At 34.9% G+C, this 17930-nt stretch overlaps 2 protein-coding genes and 2 non-coding genes across 6 annotated transcripts; 3 read left to right on the top strand and 1 right to left on the bottom strand.

The window, feature by feature from the left end:
• On the bottom strand, positions 2629 to 6802 carry LOC109357338 (F-box/kelch-repeat protein SKIP4). Of its 2 annotated transcripts, none has more exons than XM_019601242.1 (3): positions 6719 to 6802; positions 4638 to 5154; positions 2629 to 3327 (listed from the first exon to the last, which is right to left on the bottom strand). In XM_019601242.1, the coding sequence occupies exons 2-3, from the start codon at positions 5138 to 5140 to the stop codon at positions 2730 to 2732; spliced, it is 1101 nt and encodes a 366-aa protein (XP_019456787.1). In that variant the 5' UTR covers positions 5141 to 5154; positions 6719 to 6802; the 3' UTR covers positions 2629 to 2729. The 2 variants fall into 2 exon arrangements, with proteins under 2 accessions (XP_019456787.1, XP_019456788.1); XM_019601243.1 differs by lacking the exon at positions 6719 to 6802 and adding an exon at positions 6507 to 6712.
• Positions 8045 to 8118, top strand: TRNAV-CAC. Its single transcript has one exon. It is a non-coding gene; the product is annotated as a tRNA-Val (tRNA).
• Positions 8156 to 14584, top strand: LOC109357182 (riboflavin biosynthesis protein PYRD, chloroplastic-like). Of its 2 annotated transcripts, none has more exons than XM_019600960.1 (3): positions 8156 to 8625; positions 10067 to 10365; positions 13708 to 14584. In XM_019600960.1, exons 1-3 carry the CDS (start codon positions 8236 to 8238, stop codon positions 14321 to 14323), a joined length of 1305 nt encoding a protein of 434 aa, XP_019456505.1. In that variant the 5' UTR covers positions 8156 to 8235; the 3' UTR covers positions 14324 to 14584. The 2 variants fall into 2 exon arrangements, with proteins under 2 accessions (XP_019456505.1, XP_019456504.1); XM_019600959.1 differs by lacking the exons at positions 8156 to 8625; positions 10067 to 10365 and adding exons at positions 11392 to 11861; positions 13303 to 13601.
• Positions 11281 to 11354, top strand: TRNAV-CAC. The gene has a single exon. It is a non-coding gene; the product is annotated as a tRNA-Val (tRNA).

The following is a 17930-nucleotide window of genomic DNA, read 5'->3' on the forward strand; positions in this document are numbered from 1 at the left end:
CTTATTGTAGGTGAACAATGAACTGTCACTGAGACTAGTTTGGAATCCAGAATTTAAGACAAAATTCTTGAGAGAATCGTGCCAAGCACGAGATGCTTGCCTTAATCCATAAATTTATTTCTTCAATTTGTAGACATGAGTAGGGAACTCATTGTGGAAAAAGCCTGGTGGGTGCTGCATGTAGATATCCTCGGCTAGAGTACCTTGTAAGAAGACACTATTGACATCAAGTTCATGCATCGACCAACCATGATTGAGAGCAATTGTCAGAACCGCCTTGATTGATTGAGGCTTGACAACTGGTGAGAATGTTTATTTGAAGTCAATTTTAGGTGTTTGAGTGAATCTTTTTGCAACAAGACTATCCTTGTACCTAGAAATGCTACCAGCGGGATTTATTTTTATTCTGAATAACCATTTACAGCCAACTAGATTATGAGCCACTTCCCTTGGCACAAGAGTCCATGTACCATTCTTTAAGAGAGCATCAAATTCCTTTGAGCAGGCTTGTCTCCGATGAGGTATTTTAAGAGCTTGAATTATGGTGGATGGTTCAAGATTGTCAGGGAGATTGTGTTTGGTTGCAGCAGTATCCTTTTAGGTTTGAAGATATTGTGTTGAGACCTGATGATCATGGGATGATTTCTAGTAGGATTGGTGGGAATTGATGTATGTGATGCATGGGAGGATGGAGAGGATAACAGTGGTTCAGAGTGATTTGTAGGTGGTGAAGGATCAGGGCCACTATAAGGTCCATTTCTGATGGTAATGGGACATGAGGCTGCATAAGGGAAGAGGTTGGCAATAGTGTTGTAATGGTGGCATGAATTAGTGTATAAAGGGTGGAGTCTAGAGTAGGAGGAGTGGATGAGGTAGTGTGGCTGTTGAAATTGGGATTGGAATTGGAGTCTTCAATGAACTTCACATGTCTAGATATATAGACATGATTAGATAAGGGATCAAGGCATAGGTAAAGGAATTAGAATGGCCAAAGAAGATGCATGGTAGAGATCTTTGTTTGAATTTGTTGTGAGTGTAAGGCCTAATCCATGGAAAGCATAAGTAGCCAAAAGAGTGTAGTCTATTGTAGTGAGGTTCCTTTTGGAACAAGATTTCAAATGATGATTTCATGCTTATGGTTGGAGTGGGCATTCTATTTATTAAGTATGTTGTTGTTTGAAAGGCATAAGACCAGGATTTGGCTGGTCCTTAGCATAGTGTAGTAATGCTTTTTCTATTTCCACAATGTGTCTGTGTTTTCTTTCTGTTTTCTCTTTTCTCCTCCATTATCAGAAAAGAGAATGACAATAGGTAAATTAAAAAACTTTTCAACAATGGCTTTGCATTGGATAAAGATGGTGAACACGTCTGATTTATTTTTCAATGGATAAAGCCATACATATTTGAAATAATGATCAACAAATACCAAATAATAGCTAAAGCCATCTAAAGACCTAATAGGGATGGACCCCAAACATCAGAGTAAATGACCTCCAATGGTTTATTACTTGTGAGGTGATGATTAGAGAAGGATAGCTTGTGACTCTTAGCATAATGGCAGGAACTGCATTCATTTGAAGAGAGAAGCTTTATTGGAATGTGATGACATTTTATTAGGTGTTTGGTTATTTTGGGGGAAGGGTGACCAAGTTTGTGATGCCGTGTGGAATTAGATTGAAGACCGGCAGTGAGAGCTTGAGGAGAAGGTTGGGTGATGCTGGATGGAATATGATAAAGGTCTTGCCTAAGAGGTCCTTTTGACTAATCTTTAATCTCAGTCAAGTTGGAAGATCCGTTGAAGGAGGACAAAATACCTATGATTTGAGTCATATTGAGAAATTTCCAAAATGAAATAACTAATATCCAATTTTGTTGCCTGTTACATGCCAGTGTTATGAAACAGTACCCAATATAGATTATTGTAGTCTTCTTATTCAAGCTATGTGGAACTCTCATTTCTGCACTAGTATGCTTACTATTAGAAGGAAACTTGAGTGCTTGGAATATAAACCTTGATATAACATTGATAACCAATGTATTCTCAGTGAGAATCTAATGACTTTTATTTCATAAATGAGCCATGGAAATGAAATGAAGTAACATCTAACTAAATTTTACCATTTTCAATTGCGTGAAAGTAGGATATTCCAAATTCAGGAGTCAAGAGTTTTATTAATCTTTCTTGGTGGAAAAAAATGTGATTGAATAATCTCGGTGAATTGAATTAGGTCCTAAATCTAAGAAATAGCGAGAATTTTTATCTCTTTCAATTAAAAAACTCATAATTTGAATTATTTCTTTTCATCCAATCCTCCTAAATTGCATTGATAATTGTAGGGAGTCTTATCCACTAGCCACAGTAGTTGTGATTTGTACATCAGCAGCATACATCAATCATGAACTGAAACCAAATAACTAATGAGGAATCATGTAAAGTAAAGCATATAATAACATGATCTTGAAGAACATAAATTTTGGGCTTGATGCATTTAGCTGGATATGAGAAAGGATTATAGTAGTACAAGAAACTTTTTGCAGCACATTGCACCCTTTCTTATGACTAGATAAGACAATGTTTTGAATGTTTATATTTTGGGTTACAATATAATAAGATATCCAAAGGAGCTCAACAGAATAATACTTCACACATTAAATACATATTCAGAATTTGGCAACATTAGTGATACATATATCTTAACACAATAATACACATCAAAATGAATATATCTTCATATTGTCAAGCATTTACAGCTAATTACATTGTAATCAGAGATCAGTTTGGGTATAGAAGAACTCATCATCACCCGACCGACATTTCCCAAATCACCAACATCAACAACCACAGTGCCAAGCCCTTTGCCAACAACAAAAATGCTTTTACCAATTGCAACAAGCTGACAGGGTGGTCTTGTAAGCAATGGTGACAACTTTCCAACAGGCATCCATTCACGTCTCTCCTTATGCCACATCGTTAACCGACTTCCCGAACTCTGATCCAAGACGTAAAGGATCCCGTCAACAACAACTGCAGGACCTCTCCATCCTGAAACCATGTCAGCATCTGCGTGCTGCCATGTGCCACTTGATGGTTCATATACAACAGCATAGACATGGGGAGTTGCAGGAGATTTGCCACATCGGATGTATATCTTGCCATCCAGAACTACTGAATCTTCAATTTCAGGAACAATATTAGGATCTGTTTGAGATGTCCAACTATTTGTAGAAATGTCAAAAGTATCCCAAGAATGAGGATCACTTGAATGTGAACCTATTCCACCAATAGCGTACAGTTTTTCGTCCAAAACTTCACTAGCAAAGTAACACCTGAAAGTTAACAGCGATTTCAATATCCCAGTCGGGGTTAAAGTATGATATATGAAGACATTATGCAATTTCAATTTTAATAGCAAAATATAGACAGTGAAAATTGACACATGTAATATATAGTAGAACATTCTCATGCCACAAATGTACAGAGCATGGTGTCAAAAGTAGATCTTGAATTCTTGATTAGATAGTTAAACACAAATATGAAACTTTGAGGGTGTTTGTGAAAGATAGATTAACCCAATTTCAGCTTTTTTAGTTAAAAAGCTGTTTCATACATAATCTCTCATGTTTGGCATTGAGAGATTATACATTCTAATAACAGTTTTAAAAAATTTTGTTCCTTGAGCTGTTCGGTTTTATACAATCTAATATTTTCCACTCTCAAAACTTTCTTCCCATCATACCCCTCAATAATACTAGCAAAAACTCAAACAGTCTCAGCAAATTACTTCATACACTCTTTTTACACAATCCATGCGGAAAAGATCATCTTAAATTTGTTTTACAGCAATCATATCCAAACATAAATAGGTTCATCTTATAATCAATTATGAAAATATTCAATTATACATACACATGGATATTAAAATAATTTATTTTTCACAATTATGCTAAACACACTCTTCCACTGCTCTCAGGCTCACTTGACAAAAGAACACATAAAAAGTGGGAGAAAAAACAAGAAACGATGTGAAAAGCAAGAATTGCATCATGAGGACATTGTGTTTTAGGAATAAGAGAATATCATTTCTTCAAAATGTCAGACAAATCAGGCATAAATTACTAAGTCTTTGTGGATGAACCAACAGTCCTTCCTTAAGGTTATTTGACAAAGTCATATACATCATATGAGAATGATCAGGAATAAAATACTAGATTATATACATTACGACCAACTTCTTATGCAACTGTGGGAGATGTTATCATTATCAGAAAGTACAATTTACAAGCTAAGGTTCTGCTCAGTAAGAAGTAGGAAAGTGATAAAAGGAGGAGTTGAAGTTCACAAGTTACTTGAACAAAATATAATCATATATACAGCCATCATTTTCCTTCTACCTTAATCCCACTTGGCCACTTCCCATTTTCAATCACAATAAACAAACTCCAAAATAGATAGATGTCATTTAGCCATATACAGGTAAATTTCTCTCTTTCCAAGTATAATACCGAGTTTGTGACTTATTTCTGGTTTTGAATATCTTAAAAAATTCAAGTAACCTTGATAGTTAATACTGAGTTTCTCTTATTTCTTACAACACTGACTTCCTTAGCTATCAAAAGATAGAGGTGGGGATTTTTACCTAGCAGTTGACAAGGAAGCAGCTTCAACCCAAGAATCCATGGAAGCATTGTATGAATAGGCCTCATTGGTAGCATCTTCAGACCAGCCACAGCCACCCAATAAGAATAGCTTATTTCCCAAAGCTTCGAAACCCATGCCTTTTCTTCTCAACATGCGAGGTGGAAGCCCTTGCATGAGCTTCCAACATCTGCTAGATGAGTTTGGATCCAAAACATAACAGGAAATCTGATCTAACTTGTCCCTGCATAAAGCATAGATCCAGGTCTCATCAAGTTTATGCTTTTGACGATAGCAATGCCATTCTTCACTGCAAACTAAATCCCTCCATCTTTTTGAGACACATTTCAGGACTGAATGGTATTTTCTAGGAACTCTAGCCAGGCAGAAAAGAGAAATATCATCTGGAAGGCCACTAATGAGTGGAGAAATAGTGGCTTCTACTTCGTTGTCATTATTTGATGATTCCTTTTCATCATCAACATGCTCTAATGGAATCAGCATTCAGTGCAGAGGACCTGAAAAGAAAGGGAAAATATCAGTTTAGCCCATATCAAAACATATGCTCAATTACTCTAGCAACTTGTACTTATTTTTTATAGTAAGATAGATGTTATTCGGTTATAAGGGTGGCCCAGTGCATGAGGCTCCCACCTAGTGGGGTCTGGGGAGGGTAAATGTACTCAGGCTTACCCCACAAACACAGAGGTTGTTTCTAGGATTTGAATTTGTGATCTCATGTTCACTAAAAAACAACCTTATCATTGTGCCAATCTCACCATCTAAATGTTATTAGATTATGAGAAGAGAAAATTACAAACGGCAAGGATAAAACATCCTCACAAAAAAAACTAGATGACAGAGACAAGGGCTGCCATTTTTTTGCATGTCTACCAAAGAAACCACCGCAAAACCCATGGGCAGAGCATCAAAAGGCCCAATCCAAAAAGAAGTCTAGATTCAAAAGAAGTCATTGAAAACTCTATTTTTCCTTTCCAACCAAATACCCAAAGTCCCAAACTACCAAAGAACAACAAAACAAGCACTGCAACAGAACTGTGGCATTTTTAGAGAGCTGAAACGTCCAATTTAAAAAGGAGAAAAGCAGGCAAGTCCATAGGGAAGATAAATCCCAAACAACCAACCCCAAAGAAACTTATTTGTGTCTACATTGTCCAACAAAAATCTAGCCAGAATACCCAGAAACAAACCAGATCAACTTTTTTGTGACCATGTTTATACATTTCTATCTAAAGTTTGACATTCTTATTAAGAAAGCAAACTATCATATGATTCAACCTTCTATGTTCACATTAATCAGTCAAATACAAAACATCAATAAACAGTCCAGAGTTTATTTCAATAATATATTGAAGAACCATAGATCATCCACCAAATATTTTGTAGTTTTCTGTTCAAAAAGATGCCTCTAGTTCTCCATGGACCTATATATACCCGCAATAATTCATTATAGCCTACAGAATGTGACTATGTGGAGCTTAAACATGGTGTGAAACTAATGATACAGATATCATAATTTAAAAACACAAGGAAACAACACAAACTACATTCATGGTAATTAATCAATGATACACTTGAATTTAACTTCAAAGCATGAAAATAAGGATAAACCACCAAACTACAATCACATGCTTAATCACTTTCACTAATCCTATTACAAAAACAATCAAACTTTTCATAAAAGCTCAAGTAAATTTCATTTTCTCAAAGCATAATGTGTTGTAACCAAAACCAGTGTTGATGGAAACAATCAATTATCAAATCATAGCTTGTAAAAAATGAAGTAAAGCAAAAAGCAGAAGCAACCCAATTAAGCAAAAGTGAGAAAAATCACGCCTTTACATATAACTTCCCGCAATTTCACAAAGCAATTATCAACAAAGATATTGTAATTTGTGCACTGCGATTCTAGATCGAAAAACAAAAGGGGCAGGGGAAGTTTTATTTGATGGTTGCAAAAGTTTCAAACTTGGAAGTAAATGTAGAACAATTTGGGGGATCTATAACGAAGAACGTATGAATGAGATGGGAAAAGAAATGGGAGATGAAAGAAGAACTCACGCGTGCAGAATTAGGGATTCGTCTAAGCCTCTCCGATGTGCAGAAAATATTATAGTTTTTTTCTTCCCCACCCACCTCTTTAACCATATCAATTCAGCTAAGTCGTAAAAGTTTATTTCCATTCATTATTCATTTGATATATTAATTTGTTTTTTTATTTTAAGAAAAGTCAATAAAGATAAAATAAGGATAAAACGTGTATGAAATTCATAGGTGTTAATATATACATTTTTTTTTTCTATTCTTTATATGGATAAAATAAAATTGCTGATTTTATAATCATGAACCTTAGGTAAAGGCAAAATGAGCTTAAGAAGGTGGAATATAATCACACACAAAAATACTGAGCCAAGAAATGTGTATATTAATTCATAGAGAGCACATCTGTTGTCTCACACTTTGTGATATTCCATATATTATGAATTTATGATTGGTCAGAAAAATATTTAATAATTAAATTTTAACTTAATATATTTTTCTGACCAATCACATACTCATAGAACATAAAATTATACAAAGTGTAGGACATCATATATGTATCTTAATTGGTAGGCTATTCTATCTTGCTTAGAAGTCTTGAATTTAAATATTTATAGTTGTGTTTCATAGGTAAAATTTTGTCGCCAATAAATCTTATTCTAGTATAGTTTAGATAAATTAATAACAAAAGTGATGAGATTAATAAATACAAATAGGGTAGTTAAACAATAATGATATGTTTAAATTGAATTGTAGGGTATAAAGTGTTCTATTTTGTAAATAAAAATATTATAGTTAAGCAATAATGATATTTGTAAATTAAGGGTAAAAGATAAGTTTTACAAATATGAATAACATAATTTTCTCAATAACAAATAAATATTCAATATTTTGAAAATTCAACTCATCTCAATGCTAAGTTAAGTTGACATAATCTGACTTCTTATAATGATCCAACTCAATTTAATCATAATTGGTAATGAGACAATCCAAGTGAGTCAAATTGGCTTACCTTGAGAGCTCCTACAACATATGAGATTGATATACTCAATATAAATGTTAATAATATTAATCACTAAACCACGATTTCGTCCAAATACTATATATTAATCATTATCTTGAAGAGTTTTATAATGAATTACCATCACCAGCATTAATCTCAAGATTATATTTCTGAGAATATCGATAATAGATGTTTGCTTACGATTCTACACCTTGTAACAATGGAATGATAATAATTCACATCAAATTAAAACCTTCACCAAATAGGCTTGCATTGAATGGGACTGGAGACTATTCCAATTTGTAACAAATATAGCTTAATATGCAGGAACTTCTAAACAAAAGGTCTGGGTGGTGTAGTCGGTTATCACGCTAGTCTCACACACTAGAGGTCCCCGGTTCGAACCCGGGCTCAGACAATTTCAAGCGTTTTGTCACATTGCTGTTCATCATACTTCACTGGATGTTATTTTTTTTGTTTTTCCCTATAATCCTAAATTTTCTACTTTGTTCTGTTCCCTTCTTCTAACAACACCATGAAAGCACAACCCTTTTCACTTTCACTCCCATGTTACAGCTTTCTTCCTCTGCCCAGATTCTCATCCTATGCCACTCCTCCAAATTTTGCATCTTTTCCACCAATCCATGACCCCTCCAAGAATTTAACTTATGGGTTTTACAAATCACTCATTTGGGTGCATAGAACAACTGGGTGGAAGAATAGTTGTGGTGGTGGCTCTTTAATTGTTAAGTGTGGTTCCCATGAAGAAAATGATGATGGGTTTTACATTAGAAGGTGTGTGGAAGTTGCAAGAAAGGGTATTGGGAATACTAGCCCAAATCCAATGGTGGGGTGTGTTATTGTAAAGGATGGGAAAATTGTTGGTGAAGGATTCCACCCTAAAGCTGGTCAACCACATGCTGAGGTACCTTCTCTATTTTTACCCTTCTCTATATATCTTTATATCATTTTATGATGATGTAAAAATCTGAGATTTGTATGCAATTTTGCATATTTATATACTGTGTTCATTTGTTGGCTTCCCTAAAGATTTCATTTTTCATTGCATTTGTGCTTCATACATCACAGGACAGAGCAGGCTGTACTACATGACTAATATGAGAATATATTTAGGGAACACATTTGTTGTTCCAAAAGTGTGGTGCAACTTCCTGTGATTGGTTTTGAAAATATATATATATAAGTTAAACGTGTAACAATTAATTACTTTTCTGACTAATTATAGGAAGGGAAACATGGAATACTACATTTTTGGGGGAATGAAGATGTGCTCCCATTAATGTAGTGGTAACACAGATGCACAAATCTTAAACTAGAAAAGATGAATAATGTTTTAGAAGTATGATATGAGTATAAAAAAGGGTGGCCTTATGCACAAAGCTCCCACTTAGTGGGTTCTGGATGGATAGATGTACGCAATCTTACCCCTCAAGCGGAAAAAATGTTTTTAAGAATTGAACTCTTGACCTCGTTGTCACTATTTCAATATGAGTAAATAAACATAATAAAATGCGAACATGTATGCAATTATTCTTTTAGATAAGATGTAAATGTTTCATTACCTCAACTTGAACCAATACAAGAATCAGGGATATTGAAACATAATCAACAGTTCACTTCAAAACATAAAACCTGTCTAACTAATCTATCAACTTTAACTATATCAGACTATACAAATGCATTTCTTGATATAAACCTGAATCTGAAATGAATTCAATTTTGTTTAATGGAAACTTTGCTTGCAATGTTCTGGTTCTGAATTCTCCATTTTAAGCCTGTTTGAATTTGTGGAACTATTGTATTTATAGATTTGGATTTGTTCTTATAGATCCAGTTGTTCCTTTCAAGTCCAAATAGAGTAAATAGTGGCTGCAACTGATGCATAAAATATAAGCCTCTTGAATTTGCTGTTCTTCTAAATGTGCAATATGAATCTGCTTCCAGAAGTTGAAGTGTTGTGAATTTTTTTATCTGCAACCAACTCTTGTCTTAGCTAATAAAGCAAGTGGTTTCTTGTCTACTCGGTCTTATACTCTTATGTAATTATTGTGATATTTCAAACAATGACAGTATAAAATTCACAAAATACAGCAAGTAGTGTCCAAAAGTGACTGATATGGATATGTGTCCGACGCAAACATAACAACTATTTTGAAGTGTACATGCTTCATAGCATCTATGAGGAGCTTAATTTGAATTCAAATAATGGTTTTTGTGAGAAATTGAAGAAACTGGTTGAGGGCTGGAGAAGATGTTTTGATTGTAAATCGTGACTTTCTTAGAGTTTAGGTAGGGAATATTGTGTTTGTTGCTGAATATGTTGATTCAGAAGATGAGATTGTCAGGTGTTTGCTCTGAGAGATGCGGGTGATATGGCGGAGAATGCAACAGCTTATGTGAGCTTGGAACCTTGCAATCATTTCGGGAGGACCCCACCTTGTACCGAAGCTCTAGTTAAAGCCAAAGTGAAAAAGGTTGTTGTTGGGATGGTGGATCCAAATCCCATTGTGGCCTCCAAAGGGGTGGATAGATTGAGAAGTGCGGGAATAGAAGTTGTTGTTGGTGTAGAGGAAGATTTGTGCAAGAGACTCAATGAGGCCTATATTCATCGCATGTTGACTGGAAGGCCTTTCCTCACTTTGAGGTAATTCATTTCTTCCTCTATCCGTCGATACTCCGGCTCGCGTAACATTTGGGTATATGGCTGTTCTCTGACCAATCACATACTCATAGAACATAAAATTATACAAAGTGTAGGACATCATATATGTATCTTAATTGGTAGGCTATTCTATCTTGCTTAGAAGTCTTGAATTTAAATATTTATAGTTGTGTTTCATAGGTAAAATTTTGTCGCCAATAAATCTTATTCTAGTATAGTTTAGATAAATTAATAACAAAAGTGATGAGATTAATAAATACAAATAGGGTAGTTAAACAATAATGATATGTTTAAATTGAATTGTAGGGTATAAAGTGTTCTATTTTGTAAATAAAAATATTATAGTTAAGCAATAATGATATTTGTAAATTAAGGGTAAAAGATAAGTTTTACAAATATGAATAACATAATTTTCTCAATAACAAATAAATATTCAATATTTTGAAAATTCAACTCATCTCAATGCTAAGTTAAGTTGACATAATCTGACTTCTTATAATGATCCAACTCAATTTAATCATAATTGGTAATGAGACAATCCAAGTGAGTCAAATTGGCTTACCTTGAGAGCTCCTACAACATATGAGATTGATATACTCAATATAAATGTTAATAATATTAATCACTAAACCACGATTTCGTCCAAATACTATATATTAATCATTATCTTGAAGAGTTTTATAATGAATTACCATCACCAGCATTAATCTCAAGATTATATTTCTGAGAATATCGATAATAGATGTTTGCTTACGATTCTACACCTTGTAACAATGGAATGATAATAATTCACATCAAATTAAAACCTTCACCAAATAGGCTTGCATTGAATGGGACTGGAGACTATTCCAATTTGTAACAAATATAGCTTAATATGCAGGAACTTCTAAACAAAAGGTCTGGGTGGTGTAGTCGGTTATCACGCTAGTCTCACACACTAGAGGTCCCCGGTTCGAACCCGGGCTCAGACAATTTCAAGCGTTTTGTCACATTGCTGTTCATCATACTTCACTGGATGTTATTTTTTTTGTTTTTCCCTATAATCCTAAATTTTCTACTTTGTTCTGTTCCCTTCTTCTAACAACACCATGAAAGCACAACCCTTTTCACTTTCACTCCCATGTTACAGCTTTCTTCCTCTGCCCAGATTCTCATCCTATGCCACTCCTCCAAATTTTGCATCTTTTCCACCAATCCATGACCCCTCCAAGAATTTAACTTATGGGTTTTACAAATCACTCATTTGGGTGCATAGAACAACTGGGTGGAAGAATAGTTGTGGTGGTGGCTCTTTAATTGTTAAGTGTGGTTCCCATGAAGAAAATGATGATGGGTTTTACATTAGAAGGTGTGTGGAAGTTGCAAGAAAGGGTATTGGGAATACTAGCCCAAATCCAATGGTGGGGTGTGTTATTGTAAAGGATGGGAAAATTGTTGGTGAAGGATTCCACCCTAAAGCTGGTCAACCACATGCTGAGGTACCTTCTCTATTTTTACCCTTCTCTATATATCTTTATATCATTTTATGATGATGTAAAAATCTGAGATTTGTATGCAATTTTGCATATTTATATACTGTGTTCATTTGTTGGCTTCCCTAAAGATTTCATTTTTCATTGCATTTGTGCTTCATACATCACAGGACAGAGCAGGCTGTACTACATGACTAATATGAGAATATATTTAGGGAACACATTTGTTGTTCCAAAAGTGTGGTGCAACTTCCTGTGATTGGTTTTGAAAATATATATATATAAGTTAAACGTGTAACAATTAATTACTTTTCTGACTAATTATAGGAAGGGAAACATGGAATACTACATTTTTGGGGGAATGAAGATGTGCTCCCATTAATGTAGTGGTAACACAGATGCACAAATCTTAAACTAGAAAAGATGAATAATGTTTTAGAAGTATGATATGAGTATAAAAAAGGGTGGCCTTATGCACAAAGCTCCCACTTAGTGGGTTCTGGATGGATAGATGTACGCAATCTTACCCCTCAAGCGGAAAAAATGTTTTTAAGAATTGAACTCTTGACCTCGTTGTCACTATTTCAATATGAGTAAATAAACATAATAAAATGCGAACATGTATGCAATTATTCTTTTAGATAAGATGTAAATGTTTCATTACCTCAACTTGAACCAATACAAGAATCAGGGATATTGAAACATAATCAACAGTTCACTTCAAAACATAAAACCTGTCTAACTAATCTATCAACTTTAACTATATCAGACTATACAAATGCATTTCTTGATATAAACCTGAATCTGAAATGAATTCAATTTTGTTTAATGGAAACTTTGCTTGCAATGTTCTGGTTCTGAATTCTCCATTTTAAGCCTGTTTGAATTTGTGGAACTATTGTATTTATAGATTTGGATTTGTTCTTATAGATCCAGTTGTTCCTTTCAAGTCCAAATAGAGTAAATAGTGGCTGCAACTGATGCATAAAATATAAGCCTCTTGAATTTGCTGTTCTTCTAAATGTGCAATATGAATCTGCTTCCAGAAGTTGAAGTGTTGTGAATTTTTTTATCTGCAACCAACTCTTGTCTTAGCTAATAAAGCAAGTGGTTTCTTGTCTACTCGGTCTTATACTCTTATGTAATTATTGTGATATTTCAAACAATGACAGTATAAAATTCACAAAATACAGCAAGTAGTGTCCAAAAGTGACTGATATGGATATGTGTCCGACGCAAACATAACAACTATTTTGAAGTGTACATGCTTCATAGCATCTATGAGGAGCTTAATTTGAATTCAAATAATGGTTTTTGTGAGAAATTGAAGAAACTGGTTGAGGGCTGGAGAAGATGTTTTGATTGTAAATCGTGACTTTCTTAGAGTTTAGGTAGGGAATATTGTGTTTGTTGCTGAATATGTTGATTCAGAAGATGAGATTGTCAGGTGTTTGCTCTGAGAGATGCGGGTGATATGGCGGAGAATGCAACAGCTTATGTGAGCTTGGAACCTTGCAATCATTTCGGGAGGACCCCACCTTGTACCGAAGCTCTAGTTAAAGCCAAAGTGAAAAAGGTTGTTGTTGGGATGGTGGATCCAAATCCCATTGTGGCCTCCAAAGGGGTGGATAGATTGAGAAGTGCGGGAATAGAAGTTGTTGTTGGTGTAGAGGAAGATTTGTGCAAGAGACTCAATGAGGCCTATATTCATCGCATGTTGACTGGAAGGCCTTTCCTCACTTTGAGGTAATTAATTCTACTCCCTCTTGCTTTTCATTTAAGGTTCATCAGCTTGCACTTTTAATTATTAGGCAGACATGCATTTCACAGCATAAACTGCTCCTGATTGCAGATATTCTCTTTCGGTCAACGGTAACTTTTTGGACTTACTCGGGGATGGAGTTACAGATCATAATGGATACTATTCACTGCTATTACAAGAATATGATGCAGTCGTACTTTCTTCTTCCTTATTCAGTGAAAAGTTATCAATACCTGCATCTCAAGAACCTGGAGCCAATCAACCGTCTCTGATTATAATACATAAAAATCATAGTTCTTCAAGTCAAATTCCTCTAGTCATCAATGAAGCTACTGGTAAAGTTATCCTTTTCACAGATGATATAACAGCAACAGCTTCAGAAACGACTCAACGAGGAATCGAAACCGTAGCTGTGGATCTGATAAATCTGGATGTGATCTTGGATTACTGTAACCGTCAAGGACTGTGCAGTGTTCTATTAGACATGAGGGGGGATTTCAGTGAATTTGAAGATCTTGTTAAAGAGGGTATTCAGAAGAGATACATTAATAAATTTGTGACAGAAATTTTGCCAATTTGGAATGGATTTGCCGAGACAGATCCTCTAATGCCGTTGAAGAGCATAGAGCAAGGAATAAAAGTGGTAAATTTACAGACCAAGGCCTCAAATCAGAGTATTGTGTTTGAGGGATATTTAAAATTTTAAGTAATCCGACTCACGAGTACCCGTGAACTCTCCCATGATCCATCTATCCTGCTTTATGCGCCTTTTTTTCGCAAGGTATATTTGAGGTAAGCTAAAATTGAAAAGTAGTTTCTGTATTTTGCTGGGTGGAAACTCAGAGCTTCATACTTATCTTTTTATTGTCATTTTTATGGTTCACATTTTGCTTAGCTGCAAGTTTTTGCTTCAATGCAAAACCAGGCTAACGTCGGATTCAAGTTGAGCCACATTTTTGTTGCGGAATGTAAACATTGATTTTTGAATTTAGCAGTCCGATTCAAGTTGAGCCACATTTTTTGTTGCTTAATGTAAATGTTGATTTCAGTCTTGTTAAAACCGTACCGGACCGGTCAGGTATAGCGGTACAGTGGTTCAACCGGTGGTTCAGTGATTAAACCACATGCCGGTTAAACCAGACATACATACTTATATCTATATATATATAAACCTATAACAAAAAATTCCAAATAAGTAAATACTCAAATTTATAATCAATATTCATAATCTACTCAAAATTCACATAAACAAACAACTTTAAGTCTTTAGCAAATTCAAAGTCTAAATTACATAACATATATCAATCCAAAAGTATCACTTAACAACTGCAAAATATAAATAAATTTGACACAAGTTCACAACTCACTCTACAAAACAAATAAATTTGGAGTTTTAACATTTAATACTTAGGAGTCAAAGTTGTCTCATATCGATGTTATATTTTTGTACTAAATCCTATCTTCAGACATTACTCCAAGATTAGACAAATGTCATTGAGATTACACACGAATGTTAGGAATCAAAAGGTGTAATTTAAGTATGCCTTGGAAGCATGTGTCTTGAAGGGTTGAAGAAGGGTTGGAAAGATGGATCACCTTGTAATGAGTTTTTTAGTTTTCTTCAACAAAAAAAAATATGTGTATAAACCGGCCGGTTTTGATACTTAGCCGGTTCAACATTTGTACCGTACCGATTAGGGGATCGGTTCACCGATTTTTCGGTTGAACCAGCCGGTACGGTACGATTTTTACATCATTGGTTGATTTTTGAATTTAGAAGTTGATATGGATGGTTATAGTTCATGTGACAGATTCACCAATAGAGAAAGTGAAGTAGGGTACTTTATTTGAGCTTCCTTTTGCATTGTTTCTATGTAGAGTGTAAAACAGCTTAATATGTATTTCTATAAATTGTGATGAATAACAGCAGTGTTGGTACATTGAATGTAGCCGATCTGACCTAAAGAAAGACTTAGAACTTAATGTTTTATCAAATAACATGATTTTTGATAAATTATGATGATGTCAATTTATTCATATAGCTTACCCCCATCTAGTGACATAAAGGTTTGAATGTTGTTGTTGGTGGTGCATGAATGTTCTTTTCTTCTTGATTAATATTTAAATTATGTTGTAGCACTACTAATAGTTGCTGAAAGTACCAAGGTTTGGGTCTTCATAAGTTGGAGATCCTCATTAGATAAAAGAGACTTGAGTTTTCATTATATGGAAGAAGTATTGATTCATCATTACAGGATATCAAAGTTCGTTACACAAATAAATTTTGTTTTCATGTAGACTAAGCCCATAACACGATTATTCTTGTATGCTTTGGTAAATGGAACAATTTTTAAATGTCTCTTAGGAATATCAAGTTCCTTATATTTCAATTTATGTACACTTAATCAGTCTAGTTAGCAAACATCACAGATTAATTCAATATTTAGGATAAATGGACAACATTTTGAGACTTAATACTTGTACTCTTATTATGTCTTAAAATATTTGAACAGCAGATTAAGAAAAAGAAGGAATCAATCCTTTGTTGATTCTTGCATAGAGAGATTTACAACTCGGAGAATAGAAAAAAAAAAGTATATTTTGAAATTTGTTAAACATCTACATTACTTAACTAACACTTGTAGTAACTAGACTAACTGAAAAGGGTAAAAGGGTTTAAGAAATATAAAAAGGCCCAAACAGGAAAAAGAAAAGTTGGGCTTTAATATTGAGCAAGCCCAGTTATAAGATAAAACATAAACTTGAAGGAGGAGGAGAGAAACATGAATTTCCATTGTTGCTTGAGGATGAAGGTAAGAGAAGAGATATATACTTTAACATCCCCCTCAAGTTGGGCGGTGTAAGTCACATAGACCCAACTTGGACACACAATTCTAAAATGCCTTTGGAGGAAGAGCCTTAGTGAAGGTATTTGCAATTTGATCTGAAGAGGAAATGGGGAGAAAATGCACGAGACCATTCTGAATTTTCTCACGAACAACATAGCAATCGATCTTAATGTGTTTTGTGCGTTCGCGAAATATAGGGTTATGGGCAAGATATATGGCAGATCTATTGTCGCAATATACTGAAGTAGGGAGTGAAATGGGTAGATAAAGATCATTGAAGAGGTGTTGGAGCCACTATAGTTCACATACAAGGCTTCCTAATGCCATATACTCGGCTTCAGAAGAGGAGCGTCTTATTATATTCTATTTTTTTGTTTACCAAGAGATAAGAGAAGTGCCAAAGAAAACACAAAATGTAGTGATGGATTTCCTTGTGTCAAGGCAACTGGCTCAGTCTGAGTCGGCAAATGTAGATATTTTGAGAGTTGAGGTGGAAGAGAAAATGAGGCCTTGTGAAGGGGAGTTCTTTAGATAGTGTAGAACTATGTGAGCAACTTTTAGATGAGTAAAGTGAGGATTGGACATGAAGAAGCCGAGTTGTTGGACAACATAAGAGATATCAGGTCTAGAGATAGTGAGGTATATTAGTCTTCCTACAAGCCTTCTATAAGAGGAAGGGTTTATGAGAGGGGTGCCATGATTGATCTGTAGTTTAATGGCATGGCCAAATAGGGTTTTAGCAGGTTTGGAGGCCAAGGTGCCAGATTCTTCCAACAATAATAGGGTGTACTTCCTTTGGTTGAGGTGGATGCCATGTGCATGCAATCTCTAGGCCTAAGAAGTACCTTAGATGGCCTAGATCTTTAATTTTGTATGTGTTGTCCATGATGGTTTTTAAGTGGTTGATTTTAGAATGATTATTGCATGTGAGGACAAGGTCGTCCACATAATCCAGAATAGCAGTGAAGGAGGATGACGAGGTTTTGGTGAAGAGAGCATGGTCTGCTGATAAGTGAGTAAAACTCAAGGAAATGAACTTGGTAGAGAGAGTGGTGTGACATTCACGACTTGCTTGCTTTAGGCCATAAAGTGATTTGTGGAGTTTGCAAACAAGAGTGAATGTAGAAGGAAAAAGTCCAGGAGGTGGTTGCATATAGACTTCTTCATGAAAAAAAAGCATTGTTGATGTCAAGTTGCTCAAGGAGCCATGATTTGGCAGCTGCTAATGCTAAGATGACCCTGATGGTTGTAATTTTGACAACAATGGAGAAGATCCCAAATTAATCCACTTCTTCCAATTGGTTGAAGCATTTGGCACTAACCTTGTTTTGTATCTCTCAAGGGCCATATGTAAGATGTCTGACTTTGTAAACCCACTTGTAGCCAATAGGGAATTTGTTGTCAGGTAGAAGGACCAAAGACCAAGTGTTGTTAAGTTAAAGGACTTCTAATTCTTTGTGCATT

Source organism: Lupinus angustifolius, chromosome LG09 (assembly GCF_001865875.1).
Source record: "Lupinus angustifolius cultivar Tanjil chromosome LG09, LupAngTanjil_v1.0, whole genome shotgun sequence".
NCBI lineage: Eukaryota > Viridiplantae > Streptophyta > Magnoliopsida > Fabales > Fabaceae > Lupinus > Lupinus angustifolius.